This window comes from Lynx canadensis, chromosome F1 (assembly GCF_007474595.2).
Source record: "Lynx canadensis isolate LIC74 chromosome F1, mLynCan4.pri.v2, whole genome shotgun sequence".
NCBI lineage: Eukaryota > Metazoa > Chordata > Mammalia > Carnivora > Felidae > Lynx > Lynx canadensis.
Genome location: NC_044319.2, coordinates 35,317,943 through 35,329,297, shown reverse-complemented (window position 1 = coordinate 35,329,297; position 11,355 = coordinate 35,317,943). Strand labels below are relative to the sequence as shown.

Here is an 11,355-nt window from a genome sequence, read left to right as displayed (position 1 = left end):
TCAAATAGTCACTTTTGCCAAAAGACTTTCCCAGATTCACCACTTTGAGTTAGAATTTCCCTGCCCTGTTATTCCCTTCATAGCACCTGTATTTCTATTTCTTTATAGCGCTGTTTGTGGACCCCCCCACCCCCACCCAAATAAACCCAGCACCTAGGGCAGTTCCTGAAACTTAGCATTCAAAAATACTTGTTGAATGAATGACTATCCTTGTTAAATCCTAAGGTATTTGACAGCATACTTTGTAAGAAATAGAAGCTCAATAAAAGCTTGTTAAATTAAACTGAACAATTAATCGCAGATAAATTATGACTTTGGCTGCTTCTAGCCAAATCCAAGATCATTTTCTCAGTCTTCGTTGTTATAGATTAAGAGTAAGAAAAATAAGGCCAGATGCTAAAGGATGGATCCAATGGGAAGGGTCATTTTGGCAGAAGGTTAACATAATTCAGTCTGTACCTTAGTTGTTTTGGCTTAAAAACTTCATTAATTTTACTCCATAATATTCAAGCTCTAAAAGAAGTAATTCAAGACCGTAAAATTCCAAAGAGAAAGACTTATCAATTACCAGTGTGAAAGTCATAGTAGAAAGAAGTTTGGAATTCTAATAGGTGTGATGTTCCATCCACAATTAGGATGAATAATTTCCTGAAATATCCCACATAATAGACTCTAAAAAATTATTCTCATTCCATAAGGGACACATTTTCTACTTAATTCAATATGAATACCCAACAGAGCTGAAATGAACTGTGCTAGAAATATTCATGGTTACTTGAAAAAGTATTTTCCATCTGGAATTTTAAAAATAAACACGGACAAATTTTTTACTATCCTCCCACCATTGATGACGGAAAAAATATATTATTAAATCATTTGCTTCTTACCTTATATTTCCAAGATTATTCCCACCCGACCCCCGCTTTTTTTTAGATATAAATTTTATAGTAGCTGTTTCTTGATTATCATGTGAAAGATGTTGCTGGGGACTTCTATATCCGGTAACGTCGGACTAGGTAATTCAAACAACCCCTCCTTGCTGAAGCAGTGGGGAGCTAAACATACAATGAAGACTTTGAAGAATCGCCAGGCCTGGGTCAAGATGAGGAAAGAGGTCAGGTGTAGTACAGCCAACACTTGGGACTTTTCCTCTGGAGACATCTCTCTATCCCAGAATGGGTGGCTGAGATACTAAGGGCTGCTTCTGACAGCTTCACACAAGCGAAGAATCAGCAATTGGGAGTCCACCAATGGATGGGGACCTAGTGTACTTAGTATACCGCCCTTGCGTGCTGTGGGTGGGGAACTCTGAGCTGCACTGCAGGAGTGAGCATAAACTCTTTCAACACTAGCTGTGTTGGATTTATTGTTGTGGTGATTCTATGAGCCAATTAAGGGGTTATCAGGAAAAATTTTGTCCGTATTTTGTATTTAACTTCAGCATTGACTTTCGGCTGAGGAAGCTTCAAACTTCAAACTCCTAGCTTTCAACCTACTGCAGTTATTCAATTGCAGGATTTTAGAGCATGGCCAAGTCGTTGTGACATCTGCTCTGATAGCTTAAGATTCACTAATGAAGCCCTTCAATTGAATAAATGCCCTCAAGTAAGATCAGAAAACCCCTGTTGGTGGACAGAAGGAAATCTTAGGACACAAAGGCAGAGAAGCAGTTGAGAGAGGCAGCCACTAAAGCAGAGAAAGGACTATTCATTCAGAACTTGTTCCTCATGAATTCTTGACTTAGTATTATTATTTTCTTTTAACTCACACATAGGGAAATCCTAAGTTTAATGAGCCTAAGGAACTATGTAATGATGCCTTGGCACTTGATCCCATCAGATAAATATCCTCAAAATCTACAAACACAATAGAGACAAAGGCAATCCAAGTTCGAACAAATTTTTTAAATAGAAAAAAATATTTGAGGTGCTTGCTTTTCTATTCTTGAACCTCTCGTTTTAGGCTTAGAGATATAAGAAGCATGGCATATACCACTGCCAAATATGTCAGTCCTGCTTTGCAGGCTCTGCTGTTATTACTAAATAAGAGTACAAGCCACACTCCTTTCTAAACACTAATGGGAGGGGTAATGAGGAAACAACAACAAAAAATCGATTTTCCTCTAGGGAAGAAGTTCTTTTTGTAAGTATCCGTTTCATGTAACTAGCACTTGAAACAAAATTTCCAAGATGTCAGGGACCTAATGACTTGTAGCTCTATTTCTCACAAGGCAGGATCACAGTACTTGAGCTTTCATGGTAAAGCATCCCTTTCTATTTGTGTTAGGTTTTTATGGTAAATTTTGCTTTGCAATATTCACTCCTTATTGGTCTGAGTTCTTTCGTCTAGAGCCTCAGGAATAAATCTACATCTTTCACATAATACTTCCCCGAATTTGAAGCTGTCACATCGCCCTGCGATCTCTCGTCCAGGTAAGGATCTCCAGTTCCTTTTGTCAAACTTCAGTCGTTCCTTAGGTTTTCCATGTAAAACCCTCACCCAAACCCCCAGTGCAATGTGACTAAAGCATTTTACACGAACACTAGTGTTTCCTTTTTTTCTAGACCTTTTAACTATTAAAATGCAACTGTTTCTGCGGCCCAGTCACATTGCCCTGCTGGGATAGATTAGAGTTAAAATATTATTGCTATTTCTTCATCAGATCAACTACAAAACCAGTTTTTACCCATGCTGGACTCACATAATAGATTTAGAACTTAGGGGCAGGGCTTCACATTTATGAATATCCAATCTTAGGGTTTTTTCAGTCTGTTGAAGAGTTTTGAATGGTCATTCGTTGTACTATCAGTCCCTTCTGGATTTATATTACCTGTAAATTTAGTAACTGTTTTTAAGTAGTGGATGAAAAGGGATTGCATGAAACCAAGGACAAAGGACTGACATCAGCCATCAGAGGTTTTCTGGAAGTTAATTAACCGTGGTTATACTTCTGGTTCTCAAACCATATCATGCATCAGAATCAGAACAGATTGTTGGCCTCATTTATTTCTGATCTTTTTGACAATTTGCATGTCTAACAAGTTACCAGATAATAAGAGAAACACACTTTAAGCAGTATTGCTTTATGGGTGCAGTTAATTATTCCACAAGCTGCCATCACAGTTTATGAGACTCTTTACAAACCTTTTAATGAGGTTTGTCCTGACTTATTCTTTGGATGTATCCTGATCTCCCACAAATTGATTATATTATGGTTCCATTTCCATAGTTTTTAAGCTTCAATGAGAAGGAATGGAGAAGTGGTTCAAGTCTAAACTCTGGTCCTTAGAGCTCAGTTCAATTCTAATAACTCCAGTGTTGTTTGAAATAAGCTTAAATGTTGACATTGTCAACAATTAAATAAATTCTCCCACAGGGATGCTGCAGTGTAGATCTCAGTCTATGACAAGTGGAAAGGGAACATTTAGCCTTCCCACAATTGCTCAGCAACAGACACTGAATTAACAACTTTCAGGAGCTGATTGCATACCAGAAAATTTGGGAAATCAAGGAAGGAAAATTTCAAATGCCCTCTGGTGTTAAGAAGAAACATTTTAGTTTCTCCATTCAAAGTCATTAAGATTCCACCCACAGAGTGAGATTCAGCAGATGTTGGCACCCTCCTCAAAGCAGTGGACTATTATCAGCTTTTGGTAATAAACATGCAACTTGGGTGTCATGGCTGTCCACCGGCCCGCTGTATTCACCCCCAAAATATGCTCAGACAACAATATTTTCAGTTCATTTATTCCTTCAAAACAAGTCACTTCATACAGCATTTAGATACTTAAAATCATGGACCTCATAAATAAAATCAATTCATCTTAATGACAATGGCAAAATCACATAAGAGTTGTACAAAATGAAATCAGACATCTCCCAGGTAGCAGCAGTGCATTAACTTAAAAAAAAAAAATGCTGGCAAACAGACAAAAGAACATTTTTAAGAAAACACTGTCCATCTTAATGAACAAAAATATGCCAAGAAACAAACTCTTCTGTTTGCCCTTTCCTGCTACTTTTTTCAAGTCATGTTCTAAGCTCTAAATTTGACAATCTTGTGGTTTCCTTCTTGCTTCAGGAATCTCCACCTCTACTCCATTAATACAGGAAATACAGGACTATTATCATTCTCTATCCCTTTTGACAAGCTATACGTGTTGATTCCGCATTTTCAGCTGAATTCAATACTTCTGTAATGGGGAAAAAAATTACTCTTTGCTAAACAGCTTGTAAACAGCTTGAGTCATGAATGGCACCAAGGTGAACTGGAAAACTGCCAAGAATTAGGTGCCCTGGTCCTTTTCAGTCACTTATGGGCGACAACGAACTACAGATCCTATACCATGTATAAAGTCAGTCTCATGTAATCTTAGTAGAAATTCTAAACCTTTCTTAGGTTAACCTGTTACCTACTACTTAACCAAATCGTATCTTCACATCCCTAAACTACTACATGTAGGATATTTTTAAAAAACAAGTATAAAAAGGCAGCATAGCAAAATGCTCATATTCATGGTTTTATACATTAATGACAAACTTCTCAGTTATGGCCCTGCTACATTCTATGCCAAGAAATGGGTGAGGAGAGTTGGGATGACACAAAGGCATTGCTTGAAAATTTTTTCAAAAAGCGTAATTCACAACTAAGGAAAGGATTCACTTGGGGATCTCTTCTGTGATAAGTGGTACTTTATCCCCCTTTCTTTTTAATCTAAAATAGCAATCTCTTTTAAATTCATATGGACCAAGACCTACCTAAATCAGCACCCCACAATTCAATATCAATGTAGTTTCTTCAAAGTCAAATATTCAAAGCACTGTAAACAAAATGCCAGCTAATTTTTGGAAAAGAAAAAAAATAAATAAAACCCATTCCCACAATCAGGCAACTTTTATAATCTTTCTAAGACGAATTACATGTGTTGAAATATTGTAACTCTTAACCTGGAAACATCTCTGGTTAATGAACCAGCTTACTCAAATGAAGTGTTTCACTTTAGACTTAAAAATGATACATTTAAGGCTAAAAAATCAGCTCCCATAAAATAAGTTTGCTTAGCAACAAATGAAGAGTTTTAAGATTCTAATCTTTTCTAAGTTGGTATAGTCCTCTTTGTGCTACAAGGATAAATTTGAATACTGCACCGTACAATGAATGATAAAGAACAATCACATTATAGAAACAGGTAACTTTCTGAATGCTAGGCCACACAGCATGCTCCCAAGTGACGGACATCAAGTTGCACTGTTATCAAAACACCAGAATGCTGTACCACTGGATGGATACAGCATACACTGATGGCAATGCTGATTAAGAGCTGACCGTCAGCAGCTCAAGAATTATATTTTAATGTCTTTAACAAGAACCCTGGAGAGGGCTAACATGTAAACTTTTACTTCCTATCTTTTAAAGTGCTGCAAATAATAACAAGTGTGTCTCAACACATGAAAGAACATAAATCTTAACATATGAAAGTTTAGGAAGGCCACCTGATCCATAAAGAACAAAAATTACTCTCATTTTACATACTCCCCATTCTAATTAAAAAGAAAAAAAAGACAAAAAACTGCGTTTAGTTATGGCAACTTGCAACATACATGTTTTAATTAATGCCTACGTAGGATAGAAAGAATATGCTGGATAAGTAAATTAGGCGTGGGCACTTAGGGGCATTTATAGAGAGACAATACATTAATGCATTCCTGATTATGACTTTGCTGGGACTTGAGCGTGGAGTAATCAACTGGCATGATTAAATTAGTTTTGTCAAAAGGGTCACGCTGACCAGCAGCCAAACTTTCAAGGGTACCACTCGACTGTGCCCATTTTTCATTCCTGGGAAATAAGAAATCAACTAGAAATGATTAACACAAGATGTGCCACCCTGATGTCTTTCTATGGCTATCCCATCCCCAAATCCCTAGGGGTATTCATTTTAATTTCTGAAATCACTCTATCCAGAAGTGCATCTTCATGCTCCCACACCGAATCTCTAAATCCAAAGAAGAATAAGGGAGAATCCAAAGAAGAGAAAGGGGTGGGGGACAGGAAAGCACAGTCCTCATTCATTCAGCCATGAACGTAAACTATCCTCATTTTAATTAAAAAGATATTCTTGAATGGCAGTCAAAAACTGAATCAATAGGAAGAAGGGTTTCATTCTGCTCACGTACAAATTGAAGAGAAAGTTTCTTTTGATCCTGTTGCAAGTACTAAAACCCATAGGTTTTCAAAATTCTGAAGATTAGAATTTATACACATTTATAAACTAATTTCAAGGAGCACCTGGGTGGCTCAGTTGGTGGAGCGTCCAACTTTGGCTCAGGTCATGATCTCGCGGTTCAAGAGTTCAAGCCCCACATCGGACACACGAATGTCAGCGTGGAGCCCGCTTCAGATCCTGTCTCCCTCTCTCAAAAATAAATAAAACAGTAAAAAAACAACAACACCCAAAACTGATTTTAAGAGTTCAATAAGTGCAGTTAAAAAAAACAAACAAACAACAAAAAACCAAAAAAACAACTTTAAATTCTGTGAGGTTTACAAGCTTGAGTTTAGAATGAGCACAAGTTTGGGTTTTTACTCCTCCATAACTAAAACAAACTGCCCGCAAATAATGCATCATCTTGGATTTTCCATGATCAGAACATTCAAGTCCTAGTGCTGAATTTCAGCAACTGGTTAATTTATAACTCATTATTGAGAGCAATTTGACAGAGTGATCAGTGTCCAGTGGTGAATGGACAACCTATGTAACAGGTAAAATAGAGTAAGATCCCCGGAATAAATACTTGACACTTGCTTTGTATAAAAGCATGAGCTTAAATATGCAAACAAAAACACTTAAAAATGAAGGGGTTTAATTTTATGAACTATCAGGTTCTATCTCTTTCTATTTGTTAAGTTAATCCAACACAGATAAGATACACTCCATCTTAAAGTGACAAAATTTTATGCTGAGACACATATCAATACATGCCTGGGATATTATAAATTACTCAATAAATATTTATTGCATGAATAAACTTCTCTAAAATCCCAGTAAGCAAATGTCAAATTTGGCTTCTGAAGTACCTAAGGCAAGCTTTATGAATGGTGATGTGTAAAGCTCAATTTGATGGATGCTACCCAGTGGGTATTCTCGCAACTTCTAGTTTTAAACTTATTTTCTGGGGAAAGGAGAGATACAAAAATCTTTCGACCAAGATGACAGCCAGGTGCAAAGAGATCTTCAAACATATTCATTTGTACGTAGTATGATTGCCAAACATTAAGTATCTCAAGCTCACAAGTGCTATTTTAAGGCTCAGTAAAATAGAAAATTCAACACTTAATTTAAGTTATACTGACCATAATTTACAATGCCTAAAGTAGTTATTCACAAACAAGGTACTCAAGAAAGGTCACCTAATGATTTCAAGCATACTTTGTGAATTCTTAAAGGAACTTGTCCACTGAATTGTTTCCATGTTCCTAATTTTATATGGCCACCTCCACCAAGTGAAGTGCTAAAAGTAAATCTCAATTTTAAAACATTTGCCAAGAAGAGAAGCTGAAAGAGACAGAAGTGCTTTAAAATATTCCATTGGTATTCTAAGTGAGATACTTCATCAAAAAGGAGACCAAGATAACAAGGCGTCACAACATCAAACCTCTTCACATTTTGTGAGATAATACATAACAAATTATAATTTAGCATCCCTGATCTTCAGAAGAATTAAGAAAAGAGGTAGGAAACTTTTATCTGGAAGATCTCATGGTGAAGCTAATTTTAGAGGGTGTGCCTCGCAGGTCAGCCCACCAAGCAAAAGAGTACACATCTAATATTAGGAAGCAGAATTCCGAGAAAAGCTGAATAAGGCAAGGATTTAAAAACGGTCATATTTTGGAAGTGAAACAAATTCATTCAACATTACTATCCCCGCTACTTTAAAACTCTTCAAAAGTCAAAGTAAAAGATAGTAGATAAGCAAAGTGCTAATTTGCAGAAATGTGAAATTATTCAAAAGAGCATTAGTGGTCAGATAAGGCTCGCATGAAAGTAAGTACTGTGTAGGTAAGAAAAGATCTCACAAAAATCAAATCAAAGCACAGCATTATCCCTTTAGATGAAGACTGTTTAGGAGTTGGAGAAAAAGCTGAGGAGAGTGAATCCCTCCAGATAAATCATTAAAAAAAAAAAAAAAATCAAGCACTCAAAATACAAGAAACTTCAATTACAAATAAATACCCTGCTTAATTAAAAATTCTTATCCAATGTGACAAACATCAATAAATGAGTTGCATTAAAACACGAGGCCAACGGTCTTTTAAAGCTTTAGTAAGCTGCTCAGGCACCTGTTCCCTCATACATTCTCCTTTTATACACTAGAAATCCTAAATTGGGTACTATCAGTTCCTTAGGTAACATTCTCAAGGAACAGACTCATCCCTGTAAAAATTGCTTGTAATGTACTTATAACTGGTTAAGTACACATTTATAAAGTCTACCAAATTGCAATATAAAATCAGTTTTGACAACTCTGTGTATCTTCATTTGAGGAATCGATGCACAATTTAGAAAATTATTACTCCAGAGTTTTTAAAAGGACTCAATTATGGAGACACTGTGGTCGATGTCCAGTGGCCTCGCGTGAGGCCTTCCGCATTACCCAACATACGCAGTTGTTTTCTTCTACAAGTTAAAGCTGCTGGGTGCTAGCTTATAATACTAGGACTCAATCTTCCGGTGAGTGTCAGTAAGTGGCAAGGACCACCTGGTCTGTCACCCCAGCAGAAAAAGGGCATGTATCACCACTGGAGACACACATCTGTAAACTTGCACACTCATTTTTAATCTTGACAAGGAATTTCAGGGTCTTAGTGGTTTTAAGTTAAAAAAGATGGTTCGAACATTGTGTTCCTTTGTTCTTTAGGGTTACGAATAGCTTATTGGAAAACCCAGAGCCTTCTGGATCTGTGAGGTAGTAGGCGGCAGTCCTCATCATGCATAGATCACACTTCTCCAAAGTTGGTATGGCCTGTCTCCTTGGCATGGTCCCTTGCTTCTGCTTGTCCGACTAATCCCTTCTGACACACCATGCATCTCAGGGTGAAGCGGTTTACGTCAGTGAACTGTCTCTTTCTTCTAGCTTCGTCTGCTAATTCCAGTGCTTGTACAAGAACAATATCATCGTTAGAGGAGAAAATGGTCAGAGGCGGGGTGTCTGGGTCAGGGAAGACACGCTGAAGTGGGTCATAGTGGATGCCATCGTAAATAAGCAGGACCCTTTTGGTATATCCTGCATCTTCTCCAAAACGATCAATTCTTACTGTCTGTGTATCCACCACACAGATTTCGCACTGGTAAAATTTAGACAAAATTGATATCTCAATAGCTCCTCCCCAAGTGTCATCCCTTTTGATCCAGTCACAGTACTCTTGATTTGTTTTTCCCAGTATTGCCTCACTATAAAAGTCTGGATCACTTGCTACAATTTGTGCTATGAGGCGTCTCATCTCAGGGGCGCAAGCTGGATTCAAGACTCCTCCTTCTACAACATAGTATACACTGGTAAAGAGGCAAGAGTTGTCTGCCGGGACCACAGTTCTGCTAAGCACGGGCAAAGTTTCCCTGACATAACTAGGAGCACCATGTTTTGTAAATGCAGGTGAAGTTTTGGGCCTGGTTTGGTCTTCTTCAACGATCAGCATGTCGCCTGTTAAAAATAAAACAAAGCCAGAACTGCAGAGACATTATAGATGAAATCCGTTGTTCACTAGCCAAGTTTGCAAATTACGAACAGGAAGAGTTTAAAAAAAAAAAAAAAAAGGATAAACTGGGTTACTGGGGAGAATACAGCTTTGCAAACAAGTGATCGGTAACACCTCTTGTTCCTCAGTCTTCATAAAGACGAAAACAGACCAAAGGGAAAAACATTTGAGGGGGCATTCCAATTAAGGAGCCCTGGTTATACACCTTTATACTTACATGAAAAGATACACTTCAACAACAAAATTTCCTTATGCTCCCTCTCTGCATTTTAAAAGCACTCATCTTCCAAAAGGTGTTTACCCAAGACTAGGCCACTAGGGGGGTTCTTGTCCTCTGAAGCTTAACATTTTATCTACCCGGTTTAGTGTTTACAGGATCCTTGACACAACAGCTGAAAGCCTTTAATGATCAATATTGCTGTTCAAGTTTTAATAGCGGACAGAAATAACTGCTGTTGTTTAGAATTTGAAAGGGCCTTCGGTGGATGTGTAAAAGCATACTCTAAAATGAGTACAACGAACTCTACGTGAAGGTGACTGCAAAAACCAACCAGGAAAGCGAAAAAAAGTATTCTGCATCCTTCAGACCTGCTCTTTTTTTTTTTTTTTTGAGATAGAGGAGAAAAAGCCATCAGGATAGAGAAAATAAGCCTTATTTATTTATTTATTTATTTTTTGGATGTTTGTGGACTCAGAAAAAAACAAAATGAGACGTTTTCGAGGCAGACCAGAAAGCACATTGAGGAAGGGGGGACCCCGAGGCTTTGGGCTTCTCACACGGGTTGGGCCCTCCCTCCCTCTTTCAACCAGGTATGTGGGCGAAGAGTTGCTAGATACTTGCCCCGGCCTCCGTCAGAGTTCTCCGTTCCTTAATTTATCCTTAGCCCTGTCCTCAAAACCCCCAACAGACCCACAGCTACCTTGCCTGGATCAGTTCTGTTTCCCCCCACGCCCCTCCCCGTCCTCCCAGGACTTTCCCTGGCCCCAACCTCGATTCCCTACCTGACTGGATGGGCAAATCCCCAAGAATGGTATCCTCGTTGCTGAGATCCAGGCATTCGGGCGGGTATCCTACGAGGATTCGCTGACAGCCGGGGGCGATGCCGGTGATGGCGGCAATTTGGCCCTGGAGTTCCCGCACTCGGGTCCGGCTGGACAACCCCTGCAAAACATGGGTGCCGTCCTTGGCCTTGCAGCGGAGCCGCCACATCGTGTCGGTCCGGCTGCCCGCAGGCCAGACACCCGTGGGGCCAGCTTTGGTCCCGGCAGCGGGTTGGCAAACGCCGCCGGGGCAGCCAGCCGCCGGGTGGACTCCAAAATGGCCACCCTTTGCAGGGCCAAACATCGCGAGAAATCGCAGTGGCTATAGTTCTCGCGATACTTTGGTGTAGCGTAAGCTTTAGCACTTTAAGACGCGCGAACTCTCTTAAAGTGACAACTAATTCTCTGCCGCCAACCCTGCAGGAGCCAAAGGATGAAGATTTATCCCTGTTCTTCCAGTACAAGTGGCTTTGCTACCTGTCGAACGAGTGAGGTGCCTTCTGCGTTGGCAGCATATATGCTCAAGGAAAGAGGGCGGAGGAAGGAGTTCCTGAATC

At 39.0% G+C, this 11,355-nt stretch overlaps 1 protein-coding gene across 3 annotated transcripts in view; it reads right to left on the bottom strand.

Moving 5' to 3' along the window:
- YOD1 (YOD1 deubiquitinase) overlaps nucleotides 1-11,117 on the bottom strand; it is a 30,583-nt gene extending 19,466 nt beyond the window's left edge. Inside the window, exons 1-2 of one of the 3 annotated variants that reach the window (XM_030301724.2) lie at nucleotides 10,760-11,117; nucleotides 3,731-9,702 (exon numbers count right to left, since the gene is read on the bottom strand). In XM_030301724.2, the coding sequence (XP_030157584.1) occupies nucleotides 8,999-9,702; nucleotides 10,760-11,102 (1,047 nt within the window). In that variant the 5' untranslated portion in view covers nucleotides 11,103-11,117 and the 3' untranslated portion in view covers nucleotides 3,731-8,998. Of the gene's footprint in view, nucleotides 1-3,730; nucleotides 9,703-10,759 lie in introns of those variants that run through there. The other 2 variants (XM_030301719.1, XM_030301721.1) reach the window with 2 other exon arrangements.
- Between the last annotated feature and the right edge of the window lie 238 nt (nucleotides 11,118-11,355).